The 24,652-nt window shown below is 40.4% G+C and overlaps 1 protein-coding gene across 2 annotated transcripts; it reads right to left on the reverse strand.

Annotated features, from left to right (window-relative positions):
- Window positions 1–7,677: 7,677 nt before the first annotated feature.
- Window positions 7,678–22,704, reverse strand: GPATCH1 (G-patch domain containing 1). Of its 2 annotated transcripts, none has more exons than XM_063167656.1 (20): window positions 22,610–22,704; window positions 21,529–21,663; window positions 21,161–21,246; window positions 20,614–20,774; window positions 20,165–20,262; window positions 19,968–20,026; window positions 19,395–19,640; window positions 18,467–18,614; window positions 17,656–17,735; window positions 16,382–16,586; window positions 14,841–15,161; window positions 12,923–13,104; window positions 12,438–12,565; window positions 12,034–12,167; window positions 11,538–11,707; window positions 10,581–10,791; window positions 9,813–9,923; window positions 9,222–9,346; window positions 8,562–8,707; window positions 7,678–7,983 (listed from the first exon to the last, which is right to left on the reverse strand). In XM_063167656.1, the coding sequence occupies exons 1-20, from the start codon at window positions 22,680–22,682 to the stop codon at window positions 7,962–7,964; spliced, it is 2,841 nt and encodes a 946-aa protein (XP_063023726.1). In that variant the 5' UTR covers window positions 22,683–22,704; the 3' UTR covers window positions 7,678–7,961. The 2 variants fall into 2 exon arrangements, with proteins under 2 accessions (XP_063023726.1, XP_063023725.1); XM_063167655.1 differs by having other exon boundaries at window positions 10,581–10,794.
- Window positions 22,705–24,652: the final 1,948 nt, after the last annotated feature.

Genomic DNA, 24,652 nt, shown 5'->3' on the forward strand with positions numbered 1-24,652 from the left:
GCGCGTTGAGCCGCCCCTCCGTGCGCCATTGAACGGCTACAGAGGGGCTGGGCCTGCTCTGGGCCTGTTCTGTCCGCCCGCCCTGCCGGCCCTGCCCCGTGCGGGGCTGCGAACCGCGCTCCGCCCGCCCTGGCTGCGGCACAGCGCACATAGAGAGCGAGGAAAATGCATAAATGTCGGCTTCTCAGGCATTTATGGGCGAGACTGCCTCCAGAGCTCCAGCTCTGCCTCATCCTGCAGGGCCTCAGCTGGCTGCGGTTCATGGTGTTATAGATACATACTATAATATTGGATTTTTGCAAATTTTAAATGGATTTTGTATGTGTGGTGTTAAAGTTACTTGTTATAAAGATATAGTTTTTATTTCTTTTGTTATTTAAGCTGATATCAGTGTGCTTGTGTTAAATGCCTGCTGGGATGGGATACCACCCAATGCACACAGGATGAGCACACCTGGACACATCTGCCAGCCATCAGCACTCACCCTCTGAAGGCAGAATGTACCAAGGCCCAAACTGGAGGGGATAAAAATGGACTAAAACCACAACCAAGGAATCTGCATGCTCTGAAAAGGCAGACCCAAGGAGAAGCCATGCTAAACAATTCTTAGAGCATGTAAACTATTTTAGGGGAAAACTTTACTATGCATAAGAGACTATGAATATGCAACAGGCTGATTGAAGGGAAAAGGTATTAAGGGGTATCCCCGAAGCCAAGATGCACCCGTCTGTAATAACCTTTGATCTGTGGTTCTTGTCTCCTACCGTCCTTCATTAGCCTTGTTTAATTTCCCAGGGGAGTGCCGATGTTTCTCACACCGGTAAACCGGGCCCGAGCCGGGCCGCGCACCGGCTGCAGTTCCGGCTCCGCCGCCAGGGGCGCTGTGGCTGCGGCCGGGCCGTGGCTCCCCCGCGCCTGCAGGGGGCGCTGTGGCTGCGGCAGGGAGGGAGGGAGGGACACGGGGTTTCCCGTGCCCAGCCGCAGGGGCGGGCGGTGCCTCAGGGCGGCGGAATGGCGGCGGCGCAGCCTGGGCTGGGGCAGCGCGGGAAGCTGTGCCGGAACCTGCCGGGTGTCGCGTTAAAATGGAGCCAAAAACCCCTAGCAGCAGAGGCAGATAAACAGCAGGGCTGGGCTGCTGCAGGCCGGGAGACGCTGCCGCCGGGAAGGGATTGGGGTCGGGGTCCCCGTCCCGGCGAGATCGGGGTTGGAAAAGGTCCCGATCCAAGAGCTGCTCTTGCGAGAGTAAGAGTGAATTGAGAGAGTGGAGTCAGAGCAGGATGAAAACTCCGCAGTGGCAGCGAATCCTCTTGTAATACATGTTAGAAATAATTCATGCTATCAAAGAATGTATTTTATAAAGATTGTGAAATCCAAACGAGTCTCAGACCACAAGCAGCCGGAGGGACAGATTGTCTATTCAAACTCCAAAATTTGGCTTTCGATTGATCATTTATAACACTCTGGGCAGCAGGTGTGGCACCAAAACCACCCCTGTGCACTCTGATCTGAGAGTGAGGAGCTGAGCCTAGCCCCGATCTCAGCCAGAATATCCAGGGATCTCTGCACTTCTCAAGGGAAAGCCCCACAGCTAAGAAAGAAACTGCAGTCAGCTGCACTCTTCCTCCTCCTCCTCTTCTGTCTCCCAAGCATCATCATTGCCATCTCTTAGGCAACATATGGCAGAAAATTCCGTGAGAGATAAAAAAAGGAAAAATCCTAAACTCCCAACACACAGCTAAACAGAAAAAAAAAAATGCACAAAAATTTTACTGATTTAGAAAATCAAGGAGGTATCTTGTTCAAAAATTAAAATACAGGCACTTTGAGAATTGTTAGTTCGACTGTGAATAAAACCAAAGGAGAGTTCAGTGTGCAAAGCATGCTTTCAGGTTCAGTACTCACAAACCTGTCTGTATTTGTATGTCCCCAAGCCATAGGTGCCTTTTCCCCATAGAACTGCTATTTAGTTATTCGAGTTGCCCAACTCAACTGGCACCATCGGGGTGTGAGCCCAGATTAATCTGGTGGCAGCAGTACAGGAATCATCCTCACTACAGCATTCAGGTCTGCAGGTGCAAAAGAAAACAGCCAACTCCATCGCAGTGTAAAAATTCACATGAAGAGAAGAGCTGTCCAGAGCAGCAGTGGGAGAGGAATGGCAGATTTGTCTTTACAAACTACCTGTGGGTCTGCTGGTAGATAAAACCAGCACTGGGAGAAAAAATGAACAATGGGAAGGATTCCACTGATTGATGAATGGAAAAAGATATTTGCTTTTACAAATAAACTTTAGGTTTGCTGATAAATGAAATTCGACATTGAAAGATGAAAGAAACAACAGGGTAGAAAAACCCCTAGATTCCATAAGAATTAAAAATGAAAAGGGAGGGTTCTACCTTAGAGGGAAATCTTTGGTGTCAGGTGTATCAGGAAGTCTGAACCTCTCAAGAACCTCAGCCAAGGGGGAAAGAGAGAAGGGAAATGTGGCTGGAAATTGGGATAAAAAGGGAGGCTGAGTCCTCCAAAAATTGGAGAGACCCCAGGGGAAAGCCCCATGGCCTCTCCCTTTATTCAAATAAAGAAAAAGGACTCCTCTGTCTCCTTTTTGGACATAAACCTCTGGTGTTTGTGGATTGATTTTCCTAACAAGTGGTTTGCAGTAGCACTTATTTCATGTTGTGGAGGGACCAAGAGATGTCTCTGATCCAGGAATGAAACCAGGGCAGTGAGAAACAGCTCCCCAGCACTTCCACTCAGACACAGGCTAACTGGGCAATCCGATTATTTCTCTTTATTCATCCAAGTTACAGATGCTGCCTTCAAATCCAAAGCTCTGTGATTGATTCTCAGATATTCATCTCCCTTCTGCCTTTCCTCTGATGCCAGCCTTTGTCACTGTTACATTTTCAAAATTGATGGGGTTCCCTTTGCTGTCCTTCATGTTCTGAAGCGTTCATCTATAAATAACTGGAAATCTCTCTCATAATAGAAAATCCTACCAATGCCTAGAACAGAGGCTAGACAGTGTTAAAAGAATAAAGTAGGTATTTATTAAAGGCCTTTGTCAGGAAAATTAATCCACAAACACCAGAGGTTTATGTCTAAAAAGGAGGCAGAGGAGTCCTGTAACTTTATTCAAATAAAGGGAGAGGCCATGGGGCATTCCCCTGGGTCTCTCAGATTTTAGGAGGACACAGCCTTCTTTTTATCCCAATTTTCTGGCCACGTTTTCCTCTTTCCCCATTGGCTGAGGTGCTTGACAAAGGTACACCTCAGTCTTTTCCTTGTGTCAATCAGTGGATTTCCTTATGGAATTTATATAAATTATATATATTTATATGTAATTATGTAAATTGTTGTTTGTAAAGACAAATCTCCCTCATTCCATCTCTCATTCCATTTATCAATGTGTAGAATCCTTCCCATTGTTTATCTGGCAGTATCCAGCTCTATTTCCCAGCAGACCCAGGGTTGGTTTGTAAAGACAAGTCCCTCATTCCTTCCACCTTCAGCAGATACACCTTGGGCAGTGCAACAGCCTTGCAGACTACACCCAAAACGGATCATGGTCACGAGCTTCTCACACAGATATATGTTTGGTCTGTTTGCATATCAGAGGTTAATTAATTGCCCAGTTATAGCTTCAGGTAATGAAGTCACATTTCCCTGGTTTGCTTCCCCCCCACTTCACTTATATTTATACTTTTCAGGCCTGAGGCTGTGTTGGTGACCTTGGTTCTCAGGCTGGAAGGATTGTTTAGTCTGACCAAAATGTGAAGAGAGCTTGCTGACACTTACATGGAGCTCAGAGTTAACACACTAATGCAGTGCAGGATCTGAAAAAACATAAAACCTGAAACGTAAGGCATTGCCACTTAAACATCATTTTGTTTTTTTACAGCAGCAGTGCACAGACTGCTGAAGTGCTGAGATGATGACCCATACTGAATTACTGGCTCATTTATCATGGAATCATTTTGGCTGGAAAAGACCTCTAAGGTGATGAAGTCCAAGCAATAACTCAGGTCCAGCACTAAACCTCATCCCTTAGTGCCACATTTACAGTCCCTCCCTTTAGACCCCTCTGGGGGTGATGACACCACCACTGCCTTGGGTAGCCTGTTACAATGCTTGACAAGACTTTGCATGAAGATTTTTTTTTCAAATATCCAAATTAAGCCTCAAAACATAATCAGTCCTAACCCATAAATAAAGCTTTGAAGTACAGCATCAAAAGAAGTGATGCCAGCAGGTCCAGGAAGGTGCTCCTGCCCCTCTCCTCTGCTCTGGTGAGATCCCAGCTGGATCCCACCTCCAGCTCTGGGCTCCTCAGCACAGGAAAGGCAGCAAACTGCTGCATCAGGGCCACAGGAGGCCACCAAGATGATCAGAGGGCTGGGGCAGCTCTGTTTTGTGGCAAGACTGAGAAAATTGGGATTGTTCAGCCTGGAGAAGAGAAGCTTTGGGGTGACCCAAAGCCTGGAGAAGAGAAGCTTTGGGGTGACCTAATTGTGCCTTTGCAGTACCTGAAGGGAGCTTGCAAGAAAGATGGAGAGAGACTATTGACAAGGGCCTGAAGCTACAGGAAAAGGGGAAATGGCTTCAGACTAAAAGAGAGTAGGTTTAGGTTGGTATTAGGAATAGATTCTCTGCTCTGAGGCTGGTGAGGTGGCCCAGAGAAGCTGTGGGTGCTGCATCCCTGGCAATGTCCAAGGCCCCAAGGCCAGGCTGGACAGGACTTGGAGCAGTCTGGGACAGTGGAAGGAGTCCCTGCCCATAGCAGGGGCTGGAACTGGATGATCTTTAAGGCTCCTTCCAACCCAAACAATTGTGTTTCTATGAAGTTCTTTAGTAAAACAAATAAAAACACAAATCTAAATTTCCAAATGGATTATGGTGCCCAGCTGACTGTAAGTATCCATCACAAAACCCCATGAGGACTGCTGACATGCAGAGTAACTCCCATTTCAGAGTATCACAGGATCAGCCATCATACCTTCACTAGGTAAACCATCTTCCATTTCCATTATTAACCTAATTTCTACAATCTACTTACACATTTTTGTTTGTGTAAGTACAAAGAAGTTTTAGAATCAGTCAGACAGTAGGCAACATAAACTCCCTTCATGATGTGTTCTTTCATTTGTCTTCAATATGAGAATAAAATCTTGTATCTCTGACTGCAACTGCCCTTTTTGACACCAAATTTCAGATCTAGAGCTGCTCCCTCACAAGGGCTTTCACTGGAAGGAGCTATCCTGCTAACTTGGCAGCCCTTGATAACAGACAAAACTTGAAAGTAAATTTATTTTTCACTTTTGCACTTATTTTCTCAGTGTGTGTCAATGTACTGACACCAGAATGATTAGGAATGTCTCTAACATCAAAGAAAGAAAAGATCAAAGCTACTGTGTGTTCCTGTTCTATTGAATCAAAAAAGTCTTGCAGTGAAAACTGCCCTTCCAGACTTAGCCAGTCTTTGTCTGCTGCATGCACTATTAATCTTTGTTTTCCCAAAGATGTGTGCACTGTCAGTTCCAGAGATACTGTTTGTTGTCAAGAACAACTTCAAATGCTTTCTCAGTACAGCCAGTCATTTGGTATCTGCTCTTTCAAAGGGGAAAAAAGAGAATGCCAGAGAGAAAATTGTCAGGGCTGGCCTAGTCCCCCATGATCCAAATCCACCCAAGTCTCCTGAATTCTGTTTGCTTCAGCTGTTGCTGTAGGGCAGGAAATCAGGCCTTTTTTACTATATTTTACATCATCTTGCCTGTACGGTGATGTCAGGAAGTTCCCAGTACTCAGGGAAATACTTTTAGATAGATTTTGAAAGAGAATCAAATTTGAGAATTGCTCAACAAGTGTTAAACTTCCTTAGATAAAAATTAGAGAGAGAAAATTTCTTAAACAGAAGTTAGAGACTTCAGACAAGTGGCACATTATACTCTTTTCAGCAAAAAGAAGATTCCAGGATCTATTATACTTTTAAAAAATTAATGGATTATCTTCTTATTTTCTGGTCTTGATTTCAGTTTACTTATACATAAGAGAGCTGAATAGCATTTTGCTGAAGACAGAAAAATAAAAGTTCCAGTTCTGAGTTCAGACAAAGCAGGAAAGTTTGGAACTGTCAATCTGACAGTTATTCAGCTGTACATCTCATGACTAACACACTGAGACACTTATTTTTATATCTCAAATCTACAATATCTGCTTACAGCTGCCATGTGTTTATTTATTTGTCATTAAAAGATGTGACTTTTTCCTTCTCCATTTCCTGCTTTCTTGGAGCTAGCCATCCACAGCTGTTGGCTACACAATGCTGCTAAGCTGAACCTTGTCTGGTCTTTTTGTGCTTTTGTGCTTCTTGGGCCTTTTCAGTATGCCTGGAAAGCTTCTGGTTTTGGTAGAAACCTGGCACTGCACAGCAGGAAATCAACATTTTAGAGACTTCCTTAAATTACTTCATCTGAATTAATTTGACATTAATGCACTAGTACTCATTACCCATTCCTGGACTGAGTCATGCTGTTTAATGTGTGCAGCTCTCAGTGCTGCAGTGTGCTCAGCACACAGAGTCCCTTGCACAGCACTCAGGGGTTCACATGAGCCGAGTTCAATCCACGAGGGGGAGTATGAAAGCAGGAACCACAGGAGAAAGGATCCTGAGTTCCACTAGACAGCAAAGTTCATATCCTTGATACCACCTTGGAGCAGATTTACTGAATCTGGTTGAGAAGAAAAAATGCTGATGGATAGGGACTGTATTTTTGTTTTTCTGGATATTTGTTTTCAAACTCTTCTTCCTCTCAAAAAAAAAAAAAAATCTTTACATCTCATGAAGCCTCTCAAGTCTTCCAGCATTTGTTTCCTTAATTCTGGCCCATCCAAATGCAGCACATGGAGCTCTTAGGCCACATGTTCTGGCCAAGACTTACAAATTCTGGCAAAGATATTTTGAAAAGTCTTTTCTTCACTCATTTGTGAAGGAAAGTTTGTTCATGTCTGTGAACCTTGTGTTTGTGTGAACACAGCTACCAAACACCAGCTGCCACAAGCTTTAACCCCACAGAAAGTGTCAGGGAGCTTTCCATCCCTGGGCTGCCAGCAGCCCCCAGAGCCCTGAACCCACACTCCTGCAGGGCTCCAAGCTGCCCCACAGCTGCTCCCCACCACCTCTGTATTATTTCATGGCTCATATTTAAATTATTCTACATTAATCTAAATTATTCTAAATTATTTCTATATGCCAACTGCAGATAAAAAGCAGTATGAACAGTTTTCTTTGTAACTACATAAAATGAGGCAGTTTCTAATCATACATAATCTTTTAGCTCATTAGTTGTGATAATTTATGTGAGATGCACTGTGCAGGGTCAGGACTTGGGCTTGATGATCCTGATAGGTCCCTCCCAACTCAGCATATTCTGTGATTCTGTCAAAGGTTAATGATTTAGAGCTGCTGTAGTAAATGTTATACAATTTGGAGAGGCAAAAATAACAGCTGGATACTCAAAAACTGTGATGTGAAATTCTACATTAGATTCAATAGAAGTACTTGCACCCAATAAAATTTTTACATTGCTTTAGTTCTAACTTCCTAACTTAACTCAGAGTGGAAGTTACTCTCCAGCATTTTAGAGGTCCTAGGCATAACAAATTAGCACTATACAAAACTTATTTGTAATAATAAAGTTTATTAAAATGCTTTGTTTTATTAAATAAAACAGAGCCTGCAGTATTTCAGATGATTATGCCCAGAAAGGGGTCTTTTCAGTGTTCTATAACCCATACATTTGAGCTCATGGAACATCATAAACATATGCACATGTACTTTGAAAGCAATTCAATATGAATACTGTATCTATAGTGCTTCACATCATACACCACTGATCTACCATCACAGAGGAGATCAAAATTGAGATCAAGTCACACAACACTGAAGAACACAAGAGAGCTCTTCAATACTGGAGTTGTTTTAATCTGAAAGAGAGGAAAAAAAGGAAAAAGGTCACACTAAACAGTCACACACCACATTTGGAACATTTCATTACTTGAGCAGTTTCTTAAACCTTAGTTGCAGGGAGAGAGATCTGAGTTGTATCAGATAAAAACATTTGGCACCATGAAGCATTGGTGCCACACAACAGATCTCTCTGAATGGAATCTTAGCAGACAAGTTTCTTCCAATGTTCCCAGGCAAAGAGTAGATAAATGAAAACATGAATTTCCACCTGCACTAATTCAATTTTTCATTTCAATTCAAAATATCTTCCAAAAATATCAGTCATCTTTAATTATTATGTCCATTAGCTCTGCTAGGCCTGTGTGTTTAGCTGTCTTTACCTTAAGAGGCTTCTATCCTGAAATTAATTGCCCTCTAGATTAAAATGTCCAATATTTGTACTTTCCTCACCAAAGTCAGCAATATTTTATCTTCACAAAGAAACTGGCTTATTCACATTTGCTGCAAATAGGTTCACTAGAATGACAACTCATAAACTGATGTTTTAGTTATTCACTGTAAAATTTGCAAATATTTAAGTAACCTTTCTGCTTACCTTCTAAGAAGTTCTTTAGGTGACAAGCCTGTGGTATCCATATCACTAAGGCTGTCACTGCTATCTGTAGTGTCTGAGCTGCTTTCTTTTTCTGATTTTTTATTCTTGTGTTTTCCTTTGTTTTTTTGCTTCTTATGCTTCTTTTTCTGTAAAAAGAACAGAAATAATCTTTTATCTCCTTGTGAAAGACTGGGATTTTTCTGAATGTCAACAGAAGAAAAAAGGTAATTTCAGTATGGACTCAAAGCTTAACAGAACACCTATCAATGATTCTTTTTCACTATTCAGACTAAGCTTAAAGAAAAAAAATTATTAAAAACCCAAATTCATTTAATCCAAGCACTCAACTCTCCCTAAAGCAGACATTTCATTACAGTTATCTGAATATAAGGCATGAATGCAATTCCCAGAATGTGTCTGACATCTTCCACACAGAACAGGAAACCACCCACACTACTGTACCTGTAGTCACATGTGTGCATATGGGAAAAGCAGCATCATAATGGGATAATTTTCTGCTTTCAAAACATCAACAAAATTCTGTTGTTTAAATTCTAATCCCAGTATATATTTTTTCTACAACCAAGCCTAAATAATAAAACATTTTGAAAGGCAGATCAAATAATCAATAAATCAGAAATCAGTATTTAAATTTATTACCTTTTCCTTTTTTCGTTTGCGTTCTTTCTTAGCCTTGTGCCTCTCTCTGATCTTCCTATGCTTTTCTTTCTTGCTAGGCCCAGGAAAAGTTGCTGGCACCTCTGTTTGTTGTTGCCAAGTAGTGCCTAAAGTACAAAGCAAATGCATAAAGAATAAAAAAAACCAACAAAAATAGGGCAACTTGGTTATTATATTCTGTATTACTTTTAACTTGATCTGATAATTAAACAAACAAAACTCCTTACTTTAAAAAGGAAATTACCTGTCTAAAACTCCCACCTACAACACCCCCAATGTAATTAAATGCCCTTCCAATCTGCTAAAAAATGAAATTGCAAGACTATCCTCTATTTTCACATCCATTTTCACATCCAATATCATTACCTCTATAGTTAAAATAAACCTGGCACACAGGCAAAGAGGTTCCTGTTGTGGGTCAGAGCATGGAAACAAAACATTTGGTGATGCCTGTTTACATAGCACACATTTAAGAGATAGATGTCCCATTCACAAATGCTTTTCATAAAGAGAGATATCATGCATTTTATATACTATTTCACTATTTACATTCTAGATGCTTACACAACCTACCAGAAGAAAAAGCTGGTGGCAACTTTGGTCCAAATTCCTCTGCTGCATCCAGCTCCTGCTTTGAAGTAGGCAATGAAGGAATGCCAGAATCAGTTGTAGCAGTCACATTCTCTATGAAAAAAACCAAAACTTGCTATATAAATATTTTTTCCAAGAAGTGCTGAAGAAAGCTTAAAGAGGCTTTCAAAAAATCTTTAAGATTTGGCCAACTGGGTAGCTGACATTCTGAAACATGTCAACCTACTGTAGGGTTTTTTTTCTTTTAAATCAAAATTTACCTTTTCAACTATAAATTATTAATTAAATTGCTATTAGTGTGTATTTGTTTGCTTCCCTTTTGTAACAGTACTATTTTTCCATTACTCAGAATGAATAAAAAACTCAATGAGATGTATAAGGTTAATAAACACTACAAGTTGAATGTCAATAGAACCAGCTGTGACAGTAAGTGAACAAAGTATTTTCATTTTAAGTATGTTCTTACAGCAGATGTTCTGCTCCCCCTCACTGTGTAACAGGCATATTCTATGCAGCAGTTTGCCTGAAAAATCCACACAAAAGGTGCATGGCAATGCTAACACTGTAACATGCAAGGCCCTATTCAGTGCTGTATTTATTTGCATTTTCCACACAACCAGCTCTGCCAATCTCTGATGATCTGCACTGGTTAGCACTGTCCTAACAGTCCAAGAATGTGTGATTCCAAAGTGGAACTTTTACAAGGTATGTACTTTATGTTGCATAAAAATGAAATTCCAGAAGTACTACCTTGTAAATTAGAGGAAGAACTGTCTGCTACATCAACTGGCTTGGTGGCTTCTGACTGTCTTTCTGAAGTAGCTGGTTGCTCTTCTTCATCACTCTCTTCTTCTTCAGAGGAAGATGATTTTTCATCTGAGGAGCTCACAAAGATGGCCTTAAATAAGTCCATGGGTGGTCGTTTGCTTTCTTCCTCCTGATCCTTATCTTCATCAGCTGCCTGCTAAAGAGCATCACAACAAAGTGTATTCAGGCACTAAAGAAACTAACAATCTCTCTCTGAAACTAACAATCTCTCTCTGAAACTAACAATCTCTCTCTGAGAAGGAATAACCTCAAGCATGCTGACAGGTATTTACAAAACATTTGGATGGCACAAGAGCTGTGAAATAAACAATCTTAGTCCCAAACAGTAAAGCTCTGAAACACTGAGGAACTAAGCCAGTGTCCTATAAAGAGTGGTGCAGTTTGTGAAAATACATCCCCAGATATTATACATTCTAATTCATTAATTCAAACTTCAATTATATAATAACAAATCTAAGCAAAAGTAAAACATCACATTTCTCCCAAAAATATGCACTCTGTTCTATGGGAAGGAGAAATAAATACATTCTGTGCCTGTGAGCAGAGTGATGGCAAAGTTACTGAATTTAGTTCCCAGACTACTGGGCTACATTTTTTCTTCTCTAAAGCTCTACTTCAAGTATAATCAGAGGTGAGCTGCAAAGATCTTTCATCCCAGAATTATAAGCTCAAAGTTCTTCAAAGTGCCATCTCATGCCTCTGCTCATCCTGACTTGGCTCTTGAGCAAACTGATCTGGTATTCATATATTAACAATTCATGTTAACATATATAAACAATATTAACACATAAGATGGGTTAATATATTAATTGTTCATATTTCTGGGTTTTCAAGGTTTACAGCTGTTCCCTTTAAGTTCAAACCCTGTTGTAAACTCACCACAGAGGGAGGAGTTTGAGTTGTCCCAGTTCCACATTCTTCTTTGGCTGGCACTGGGGGCTGCTGCTGAGCATCAGCTTTTGATCTAGCAAGACTAATGAATTCACTGATGGAATCTTTCTTCTCCTTCTCTTTGTCTGACACATCCCACCTTGAAGATTTCTTTGGTTCTAAAACATCCAAAATATTCAAATCACCTGCATGCCAAATTGTTCTGCATTTCAAGGCCTACTTGATTTTAAATTACTCTGCTTCTTCAGTTTGACATTTTTTAAATCTTTCTAATGAATACTTGACCTATAAATGTCTTTTAGGTAGAAGAAATTAGCTTTATATCACTAACTTCAGTTTTTATGTCACTGAATTTTTATTTTCAATTCCTTTGTTTGTTTTTTTAATTAAAAAAATCATGTGGCTAGGTTCTCAATGAGAAAGATGCCTTTTCTGTACTATTATCTCATGTATAGCTAAATTAATAAAGTAACAGCAAACTTACTGTTGAGACTGTTGCTCTCTTGGATCTTTTCATTTGTTGCTTGAGTTGCAGATGTGGTGGGCTCAGTCACAGTTAAGAAATTAAAAACAGAATACTTGTCTCGTTTCACTTTTGGCAAACCCACTACAGAAGAACTAGAGAGAAATAAAATTGTTTGCTGATTATTGTATTAAACACAGGAGGAAAGTTCTCAAATTAGCTACAACAACCTGAACTCCTACAGTAGTCCTTCAAATGGATGCTATTTTATCAGAGGTCACCATATTTTGTGACACAAATCAAAACTTTGGGCAGTTCTGTATCACCTTATGACACAAGAAAACATCAAGCCAGATTTTCCACAAACAAATGAAAAACTCAGAATTTATAAAAAGTTTTAAAAATATAAGTATGAATTATCTTACTCAGGATATGGATCACGAACATTAAATCTTTTACACAGCAGCTTATCAGGATGCCATTCAAAGTTGTCTCTGGTGAGTTTGCCAAACATCTTCATCTTCACAGCTGTTTCCTTATCATCAATATCATTCTGAAAAAGTCAAACATTTAGAGCTGATAAATAATTTGTGTAAAAAGAGATATAAAATGTATTTTATATACAATTGCAACATGCAGAATTCATACTGTTTAATTTACAGAATTAATTGCAGAATTTACACACAAAAAAACCTGAACTGTTGTAAGATTTATGAAAAGGACAAATCTATCAATATTTAAATGCTGTTTAACAAATACTACTCTGTTTGCACCAAGTGTTTTCAAAACTGCTAAACACTGCTAAACAGAAGGGCAGCAAAACAATGACACATCTTCATGAGAGTTTAAAAGGAAAAGTCAGGGCTAAGGCAACAACTGCAGCTCCAATGTGTTAAAAGACAGCAAATACCTCTTGGTCTCGAGGAACTTCAACTTTGTCAACATCATCTTCATATTTGGCCCTGGTGAACCTGGATGAGAGTGTGGAATTTGAGGACCTGTAGAACATTGCTGCACGGAAGAACTCCTCCTGTTCTCTGCCTCGCTCCCACTCCGTCATGTTCTGGTCAAAAAACCTCTCCAATCTTTCTCCTGTAGGATGAGGAGAGCAATTCTTAGCAGAGATGCTTTGGGTCAACACTTTTCAAACAAAAAATAACATTCTTGCAAGTATTTAATGAATATTTATCTTAAGGGTACTATTAACCTCAACTGTGTTAATCCCTGATAAATGGAGGTCGTTTTTCAAGACAGCAAGAATGACAGCATTTGCCAAATGCTAAATTGGTATTTTAAGTAATTTTACTTGTAAAACTGATTCCTTATTCATTGCCCTTTAAAGAATGTTCAAAATACTTAATGGATTTAACAGGTGATTAAAACAAAAAGTATCACCCAAAGCTTTATCAAATAGCTAAAACACAGAACAGAAGAATTTAAGCCTGCCTATGCTTGGTAATTTGCTGGTCTATAACTGCTCACTGATAAATACAGAATTTGCACACAGGTTTACAGCAACAGGTTCAGTTTGTCTCCCAGAAGGAAGAGGAAATAACACCAGCCAAGCAAATACACTCACAGTAAAACAGACCTTTAACCATTCCAATTATTTATACATTTCCATCATAATGACTGGGGAGGCACTAACACAGCCATAATTGGGAATAGTCAACTTTACCCAGGGAAAATCCCAGTCCTGACCAGAGGAACTATGGATTCAAAGCTCAAGTAGTCTGTCCCAATGCAGTAACCAGAAGAGGCTACTGACCAGAAAATATTTATTTTATATAATGAAAATGACTTAAAAAAGACAAAAAAATCCTAAATCACAACTAAAACAACAAACCCAGGTTTTCCACCTGTCACCATATGCTTTCCTCTGTCAAATTTCCCTAGTGCCCATTTTCTTCTTCCCCAGTAGCCCCTGTGGACTTCAAAATTTAGAAAAAACCCAACCTTTATTTTTTTTTTAAGTTCATTTCAAGGCAATTTAAGTCATGGGCTGATGATGAATAAACTCCCTAGAACAATTTCAGCTTTTCATGCCTTACAGAAAAATCACAGAACTGAAGACCTCACCACAAGGCATTGTGAGTACCTAATTTAATCTAATATACACCACAGTGTCATTTAATATCAAAAACCTAAACAAAATGGAAGGAGACTGAAACAGCATGAAAAGAGATGATGAAGGAGGTTGGATGGTTTTTGGTTTGGAGTAAGAGCTCTGCATGGATGCTGTGTTTTTACAGTCACAGATCTTTCTGAGAAGAACGTAAGTGACAGCAGAAATTGGAGTATCTGCAGGACATGCAATAGAAGCTCTGACAAGTGTGAAATACTTAATTCACTTAATTCACTTTAGGATTCTTATCTTCCCCTGGTGCAGAGGGAATGGGATTTCTTTTGGTTCTACTGTTACCCAGTCCTCTTTGTGCCTTTATATGATCTGTCAGTTTAGCTCCTCAAAGAGAAACAAACTAAATTAAAAGGCTTGTTCCACTGACCAAAGCTGAAGTGTACCTTCAAATGAAATAAGGGAAATCCAGGAAATGAAGTAGAACTGAACTTCTGCTACATCACAGAAGTATGAAATGTAATGCCTAAAACCAAGACTTGCTGACAACTGAATAACTGAGCAGTTCTCTTGAAATCAACATGACTAAGTATCAGTAAAGATTTCTGTAAACATTGGTCCTGAAAAGAAGTAAAAGGAGAAATGCTGTGAAATTCAGGAGGAGAACTCATAGTCAATATAAAATGCATTGGGGGAAAAAAAAAGGGGGGTAGGGGAGGGGAAGGAAAAAATAAATCAAGAAATATTTTACCTCTTTCTCCTTGTTTAAGACTTTTCACAAAATTTTCATATCTTTTTTGTTTTTCTGGATTTTTTGCAAATGGTTTGAAGTCACTAGAACCAGCATTTGCTAACTGCCCTCCCAGCAGGGTCTGCCATTTGTGAGCATCATCTTCTCTGGAGGCCAGCTGGAATCTGCCACTTGGGGACTGCTGAGGCACTGGCTTTGCCTCACTTGGGGACTGCTGAGGCACTGGCTTTGCTTTCATTTGTTGTTCAGATGCTTGTTTCACTTGTTTGAGTCTTTCTCTATCTTTCTCAGACAGATATTCCAAAACAGAAGGAGCTGGACCTAAAGCAGAAAAAAAAGCAGTGAAAGATAAGGAGAAATTAAAAATGACTAGAACTATTTCTTTCACTTTAGTAGAAGAAAAATCCCTGCCACATGTGTATAAATTCAGATTAAATGCTCTTAATCAGAAATTAACAATGAAATGGCATAAATGGCAAATATATGGCATACATGGCAAATAAAAATTTGGCCACTGTTACATCTTTTATGTTATTTACATATAACTTGATAAAGTTTACTATTGTAGATACAAATGTGAGCCACAGTTATAAATTATCTTCTTAGTATATCTGAATGGATTTCAGTAAAACATTTTACAGAAAAAATTATCACAGCCTATTATATTCATAAAAGGCCACAACTCTGTCAAAAAAACAAAATCCAACACATACTTTTTGTTTTTAAAATATTTAAGTAAATGAAAATACAGTCAGTTATGTCAACAATTCACCAGCTGAGATGAAACTGAGCAATGAAATGGTAACTAGATTTGATATATTTATGTTAGAAAATAAGCACTCAAGGCCAGAGCAAATTCTTACTGCTCTCTAACTGTCGGTTTCTCGGCTGTTTAGGTGGCCTGGAAAGGCCCAGGGTGGCCTTGGACAGCCCGCGCTCCAAAGGACGAGAAGAGGCTTCTGATCTTTTCTCGGTCTCGGTGTTTATTAATTGTTTATCTAAAAGATTTTCTCTTGGCCCGACAGAGTCTGCACAGCAGCCAGCCATGGGCACACTGAGAGCCCCCGGGGCGGTCACCTATCTTTATACTCGAAGTTACGTGTACAATATTTATCAATTTTCCCCAATACCTTTTACCCTTATTAACCGGTGCACTTCTAGTAATAACCAATCCCAAAGTGCCACCATCACCACAGAAGATGGAGGCCAAGAAGAAGAAGAAGAAGAAGGACAGGACACACCCCAATTCCTCCATCTTATTTCTTTAGACCCCCCTGTACAGAAATCCTAAACCCTGTGTTTTACACTCTAATTAACTTATCCCTTCACCATTCACCCAGTGAAATCCTCCCATCCTCATACAGGTGTCGTCTCCCGTGTAGGATCAAAGTCCAGCCACCAGACACTTCTGGCAACATTCCAGGACCCCCGAGCCCCCCAAGGGTGGTCTCGGTCACTCTGCACATCAGAGATCCCACATATAACTACACATACAAAGAGGTTTGAAACACAAGCAAAGACAGGGCCAGGTGTGTTCCCACCTTTCAGCTCAGCCTCCCCCAGCTGCTCCCTCCTCTGGGCTGCATTCAGAGCGTGCCTGCCGTGCTGGGCCGGGTCGCTCTCCAGTTTCCCAGCCGAGTGCTCCAGGGCCCTCTGCAGGCGGCAGCTTTCACTCCCGGCGGGCAGCACCGGGCTGAAGTGATGCACCGGTCTGTAGGTGCGGGGCAGGCTGGGCGGGGGATAAATCTGGGGAAAAGGGGCAACAAAACAAAAACCCGCTGCTGAGAGAGAGAGACAGCTTGGTGTGCAACACCTACACATGTGTTCCAGAAAAAGCTCCTAAGACCTAAGAATTCCTCAATTGCCATCTTAGAGTAGAAACAGATAGTACAAGTTTCCAACAGATAGTACAAGCTACCAATTCCTACAGACTGGGAAGTGGCACTGTAATACAAACCCTGGGAATAAAACTATTGACAATAAATTTACAGCTATGGAAAAATATGAAACATGCACATTAAGTGACAGAAAAATTAACTAGTCTTAGGATGTACTGCTTTTATTTGAGAAAACACCTTTTAATATTGCTTAATATTTTTTAACACAAGTCAAATGATTTAATCAATTGGATTACTGAGTACTTCCATGGTTACTATATATATATTGTAACATATTTCAAAGTGCTTTTCCCCACGTTCTTCATCCAAGTTGTTACTTAAAGGGTTATCTCTGTGCTCCCTATAGGATGGGATTTTATATACCACACAAATATTCTTCCTTAGAAAGAGGACCCTGTCATATAATTGGTTGTCATTCTAATTTATGCAAATATATATGGCATGAATTATGTAAACCTGAAGATAGGACTAAAAAATTAAACTGTCACCAAAATAGCAAAGTGGACAAAACATGAGGCCTGCCTTTTACAGAAAACTGAATGTTACATATGAAAGATCTAGAAGCAAAATATATATCTATATCTATCTATCTATATATTCATTTATTTATTTATTTATTTATTTATTTATTTAAAGTTAAATTAAACCATTCCTCCAGCTTTATGGAAAGTAGCAGTGAAGAGTGTGGAAGGCATTTGTTCAAAGCCAGTACCCAGGCAAAGGTTAAATACCTTCAGGAGCCTGAAAATTTTAGGTTTCTATTAAACAGCCCCCAGTGCTATAATTTTGTTCATTCAGCAATTTTTACTGCTGACCAAACCATTTATTTCTAAGAACAGAAAAACACCAAGAAGCAGCAGAGTCCACACTGTTCACATGATGAATGATGTTATTCTTAATACATAAAATCTGCTTACCTTGACTGGAGCTGATGGCTTTGATGCCAAGGAAAAACCAGCCAGGACTTTGCCTATATATTTAAAATCTCTTTCAGGCCCTACAAAATGATCATAGATACAATATTTAAAACATGCATGATAGGCAATTTTTTTTCTGAATATTTTCCATATGTCACACTGTCTATTTTAAGTCATAACTGTAGTTTGCCTTCCCCACCTTTCATTTAAAATGAAGGGTTCTGATTCTGGATCAGTATTATTCAACTAAAAACTGCTCCCAGAGTGACTGCTGGAGGCTGAACAAGGCTTACAGTGAAGCAGCAGTGTCCACACTGTGCACAGCCAACACCCTCAGTGCCACCAATGTGTACAACCAACGTGAACAGCTGCTCCAAAATTACACCAGCATTTCGTGCATTTACACAGTGCAGTAAAAATAAAGCGACACCAAGATAAAATTTACAAAAAATATCTGAAAATACAGAAATTCATTTAAAACAAAAGTTCTCTTTTTAAGTGCTGGGCCATATTTTGTAACTGTGATTCACAATCACTTGTTTCCTTCAGTGAAACTGAGCACTGTATCTCACAAAGCAGCACATATTGTCCTTTTGAAAAAACAGCTTTGAGAGTTTAATCTACACTGGGATTAGTGGAGGACTTTGGAAATTATTTCCATAATTGAACACTTCAATATAGAAGGAGGACTAGTTGAATTTTCAGATATCAAGGCTGAAAATTACAATATATGGCAAATACAGAACACATTTCTTATTTCCCCCCCCCCCCCATATTACACTCACTCTTTAAAGAGAACCACAATTCTTACTTTTTTTGGATTTATACTGTTTTGGTGCTGTCCAGCCATACAAGCCATCCCCGGGCTCCTCATCCTTTAGAACTGTATCATATTTTGACAGTGTGTCAGTTGCATAAATATCATCATCTTCTTCCTCCAGAGCTCCAACACCAAAAGCCTAAAATACAGATTTTAAATGACAACTCAAAAGTGGAAAAACTTTGAAGTCACATATGAGAACACATCTACATGGATATCTATTCATCTATATAAAGTCTACAGTACAAATATAGATACACTGGGAAAAATGTAGAGTTACACCACAGAAACTGAGGTGGGAAAAGCCCCACACCTCAGTGAGCACAAAAGCAAGAAAGAAAACACGTTCCAGTCCCTTGGCAGGGAGGGACAGCAAGTTTGGTGTGTACAAGACAAGGACAACAGACTAGTTCCACCAAAATAACACATATAATCTGACTAAGAGCAGGTTAAGTTCTCAAAAGGAAAAAATATGGCAGTTAACAGGGAAATTAAACAAGCAGAATTCCCAGAAAATATAAACTGACAGTGCTTCTAGAGAAGAACTACAAATACCCTGGAGCAACACAAAACCTCTCTAGCTGACAGATACAGCATTACTGAAAGTAAAACAGACCAAAAAAAAATCTAAAAACGTACAGGATATTAACTTAACTCATCAAAGTAACACAGAACGTTTTTCCATCCAGCTACTCAGAGTAGCTGAGTAGTTTTACAATTGTCTTTTACAGTTTCAGTAAGTGAAGGCATTTGAGAGTTCTAAGGATTTTTCCACATCTTCAAAATAAGTTTAAAAAAAATCCTATTCTCAAATTACACTTAACATTTCTTACAATATTACAATGAGCTTTTCACTTAAAACAAAATTTATGTGGCTTTTACTACACTAATGATAAAATGCAGTAAAAAATGTCCTTACCTGACCTGTAATACCTAGTTTTCTTCCTTTGCTGTGTCTCAGATCACCAAGTAAGTTGCTTGTTTCTTCAGAACCACCTGTGAAGAGGTTCAGGTGTTCTCTTCCAGATGCACCAAACAAGGCTTGAGAGGGGTCCAAACCCTTGTAGCCAAGTCCATGGACATTCTCTTTTGGAGTCAAGTCTACAGGCATTACATCCTTTGGTGCAAAAGTCACATTCTCTGGCTGGTATTCATCCTCTTCATCCTTGTACAAAATAAAAATTTATGAGAGCAAATATGACTCAAAGTTCTGTATGTTGAGCTTTTACAACATTCAGTTAATATGAGCCTGGGCAAGTTTGCATTTCCTGAATTGTGTATGAACTAAACCTTCTTACGTAGCAAAAGAAGAAATTTAGATATTAACACCTTTCTTCACATTAAGCATAAGAAGTATTTATAAACACTTTTAAGAAGAATTGAAACTGCATTTTAAAATACTGTTTGAGGATATTAAAGAAGTTGTTTTATTTTTTAATGTGTCATCACATATTCTCACAAAAGCCAACAGACCACTTTCCCTGTTCAGTACCTCAGAACCCTCAGACAGTCCAGGTGGTAAAGCACAACCATAAATCTTCACTGTAGGATCTGTAAGAGACACCATAACATCATATTACATTCATAAAAACAAAAAGAGGGTTTAAAATCAACTTTCTAATCAGTCTATGAATGTTAACTTTCTACTACCAAGGAAATGAATTAGCTGAGGCAGTTCCCTGAACTCACCAGGTTTCTGCCTGCGTGGCTTTCGTTTGACTCGTGGGCCAATTCCTTGTCCTTCTTTCCAGCCCATTTTTCGCAACAGTTCAACCCCAACTGTGATTCTAAAAAGAAAAAGGAAACAAAACCCAAAATTACTTCAAACCACACCTTTATTATATGTTGATAAATAATGTACATATATAATATTTGAACTTCTAGTTTTGTATCCTGCTTTAAAATCAAATCTGAAAGTGTTACTACTTGCATACACAGCACCTGTCAGTTTATACATCTTCACTTGGTGCAAGTTTGCACATTCAAAACAAAAATCCAGGTGGAGGACACTTAGGAAATATAGCACTGCAGGATCTTCCAGTCTGACAACTGCAGTGGCCAAACATTCCTTTTCTAAGCAATACAATACTTCTAAGTGAAATGAATGGTTTGGCAAAGTTTCAGATAAATTTACTTACTTAGATGGTCCAATTAAATCATCAAATGCAGTGGTTCCTGGAATGGGAGCAACTACTCCTGCAATCTGCCTAGCTTTCTCCTTTATTCTGTCTTTAGCTTTAGATGCAAAATCATCTGTAGTTGTAATATCTTTTGGTGCTATCCCAAATTCACTAAGATCCTGGAAATACACACAAAAATGAGAACATTTAGATTAAACATTCTTCAAATTCTTACTTACTGTAATAGTAAAGAAATGAAAATGGCATAAGGCTTTCATATTTGCTAATTTTCTCAAACCACTTATGCAGTTGTTTTTGCAATAACTTTAGTGGAAATATCTTAAACAGTTTCAAAAGTATTTGCATTTTCTGATAAGATGAAAAGGTTGAGTTCTGGTTTTATTTTTTAATACTGACATTACAGGAGCTTTTTAAATGAACCCATTAAATAGTCTGTAAAAGCTAGTAGGATAACACTGTATCCAAGAAGTAATTTCAAGGTTACTTCAATTTTTGCTGTCATGGCAACTATTTACACAAGTTTTCAATTCCTTTCTAAATTTACCTCTTCATCCATGAAGTCTTCTGGTCCAAAAACAGTTCTGTCTGCTCTCTTCTGCCGTGATGACACAAAAGCTGATGGCGTCCATCCTTTAAAGAAGGCAAAAATTTAAGTAAGATACTTAAGGCAACTCAGTATTCAAAAACAATTTAAACATTTCAACCTTATATCTTAAGGATATAGCAAAGGAATATTTGTAAAATTACAGTCCAAAAACTCAGGGAGAAATAACTTCAGCAATACTATTTCAAGTACTCACAGTATAAGGAATAGCAGGAACAAAAATGCTTAATGACAGTTAATTTGTTTTCACTAACATGACAATATGATTCTCAATATAACCATTCCCAAAAGACAGCAAAATATCTGACCTTCCTTTGTCCCAACAGTGTTAAAGTAGCCAGCAGAAAAGCCACCAGTGAATGCACCATGGAAACGCTGGTATCGTCCCTTTGCATCCTTAACAGTCTGCTCTTGGAGAGGAACTGGCTTTTTAATTCGTTCACCTACAATCAAATAAACCAGAAAGTAAGACACAACTTTACATGAAGGAACAATTTCCCACTTCCTCCAGAAGCTGTTTCTTCCTTGTAAGAACAGGATCAAACACTAGCCACCCTGACATGGAAATCACCACATTTCATTTATTTCCACTCCATTGTAACTATTCACATACACCAGTGATAAGCGAAAAGTATGAAGTGTTCACATCAAAATGCTCAGTTCTACTGACTTCTGAGAACATTGCATTTTTTCTTGTGAAAGGAAACTTTTAAAGTATGCAAGATTTCTGGCAGGATTTCTTTCCTTCAGTAATTGCTTGAGAAACTACACATCGAAAGTGTATAAAGTGAAACAAAACACAAAAACCGTAGACTTTGACACAAACATTTACCTCTTTTTAACAACGTTTCTTGAATAAAGAGGCACAGACTTGGGAGTCACAACTGTACATTAGTCCTGGCCCTATCCATCTCAACCACATAAGCATCAGACGGTCAGATCAGCGTAACAGCGTACATTTGAAGTGTTTTATTTGAACTGTACTGGGGTTTTGGGGGGTGAGGAGAACAGAAGCAAACACTGGCACCCAGCTTCACCCGGAGCAGCCGGCACAAGCCGCGGGGTACGGCAGCCACAGCCGCAGTGCTACCGAGGCCTTTCTTCCCCCGCTCCGCCCGCCCTGTGCTGGGCCATGCTGCCGCAGGACAGCTCGGCTGCCGAGCAAGGCTCCCCGCAGCAGGAGCAGGTCTGTGCTGGGCCCACACACCGCAGCCCCTCACGGTAAGGGCTGGGCGGCGTTCAGCCGGGAACCGAACAGAACCGGACAGGACCGCGCAGGCCCTCCGGGATACCCCGGCCCCAGCGCCTCACGCCGGGCCGCTCTGCAGCGCTCGCACAACGCATTGACAGAGGGAGGAGGAGCAGACGAACCTCCCGGGGGTCCCTTACCCTCCTGCAGCGGCTGCAGCGCGCTTCCATAGCTCACCAAGTCCTCCTCCTCGCTGTCGCTGCTCTCCGCCATCTTACACGACGGTGGCCGCGCGGGACACGAGAGGCGGTGTCACGAGAGGAGGCGGAGCCGCGCAGCGCCGGCGCCTCCCGGCACTGGGAGCGCTCTGCGAGGGAGCGGTGCCCTGCCCTGCCGGGACGGGAGCGGCACCGGCACCGGCACCCTGCACCGCCGGGACGGGAGTGGCATCGGCACCCTGCACCGCCGGGACCCCGCCGGCGGGACGGGAGCGGCGGCATCGCCCGGAGCCCCTCAGCGGCGCTAGGGTGTGGCGCGGTGCTGTGGCCCCTCTCGGTGCCCGCAATGAGGGAGGGCATGGCGGCGGCCGCAGCCGCTCCGGCCGCACGGCTCCCTCCGGCCCAGCCGTGTTTGGCTGGAGAAGCCCCAGCCCCAGCGGAGCTGCCGTGTGCGGCTCCACATCATCGGTCCGAAACGCTGGCTGGTGTCTTTAGAAATAACCCACGGCACATTATGTCAAACTGCCGGTGGTCAGCCGCCATTCCCGCGAATCATCGAGTGCACCAGATCAGCCCCCCTCAGACTCAGGGCTGGGAAAAGGGCAGCAACGACTGACAAACTGATTTCATCTAAATCAAGGTGTAAAGCGGACTCCACCCTGAATCAAAATCAATGGAGCTGCGAATTTCATTGTACACTTAAGCAAATACATGGCAAAATTTGCCTAACCACGTTGTCTTAGGCGCTGTTCAAGAAGAATTTGCGCAGAAATCGGGGTAGAAGTCTGGGCGTTCACACCTTCCCTCACAGAGTTCATCCCTGAAGGCTTTCAGGGATCTCTGAACCTCCTTGCGAAGTCCTGTATCGAGAGAGAAACGTTTCCTGAATGTATTTTGTACAAAGACCAGTTTTCACCAGTAGGATCCAAGTGTTCAAAATTTGGGTTTGTTTTCCACTGTTACCCCCTCTCCCCCCCAAAAAGCAAACGCTTCAATTTGCGTTCTATCAGTCCGCAACTTTTTAAAGTATCACCAGTTTCTCTGAAATCCTTGAAAATAAAACAAAACACAGTCTTCAGATATTCCTTCCCTTAACAGGTAAGACTTCTGTGTATTCTCCATCCGAGTATTTCTCTTCATTTGTTTACTTGGAACTGGTTTCTTCCACAGTGAAACTGCCGGAGTTTCACGTGGCTCCAGGTTTCCATGGGGAATATTGACACGGTTCCATACAAATAGGGATTTCTCTGTTTCATTCAGGTCTCTAATTCACTTAGAAACAGTAAAGTAAAAGCCACGGACCCTCTACGTGCATTGTCTTTTCTCATCATTACAGAGCACTTAGCTAGAACATACAGCGGCAATGAGTTGTTAGCATACCTCCTGTTTCTCTTTGTTTAGGACAGAATTGTTCCTGAATAGTCGATACTGTGTGACTTTGACTTAACACACCGGCTTAAATAAACCTTTTTTGCACAAGGCCAACGGAAAATCTTTTGAGTGTTTTGTCTGATCACTTCAAAGAGTTGAGGTAATCAAATACTGAAGCTTTTTTCCGTTAAGGCTATTCTCAGATTAGAATTACTTTTGCATCCCGGTGGTATTTCCTTCTCCATGGTAAACTTTCTCGTTTATAGTTACTAAACCAGGTGACAATTGCTATTTGTAGCTGTTACATAAGACAATCATTCCAATTTTTTTTTAATTGCAAGGAAACTAAACACTAGTAGAACTGAATAGTTTACGTTTCCAATAATTTTTTACAGAAATTTGTCTGGTAAAATAAAAACACCTGCATTTTTGAATGAAAGTTCAGGTATTTGCCAGTGGCTGTGAGGCTGAAATTGAGCCCTAAAGCCCGAGGTGGACTTTAGACTTTTGTTTGCCAATACATAGTTTTCAACATCTGGTTCTGTATTGGTTCATCGAGAAGATCAGGCATGGAAGTGTCTTGTTATGTGTTTTGTTGTATTACTTAAGACCACTTCTTCAAATATATTTGTTAATTAGTTTTAAGTCATGCAA

The sequence above is a fragment of the Melospiza melodia genome, chromosome 13, assembly GCF_035770615.1.
Source record: "Melospiza melodia melodia isolate bMelMel2 chromosome 13, bMelMel2.pri, whole genome shotgun sequence".
NCBI lineage: Eukaryota > Metazoa > Chordata > Aves > Passeriformes > Passerellidae > Melospiza > Melospiza melodia.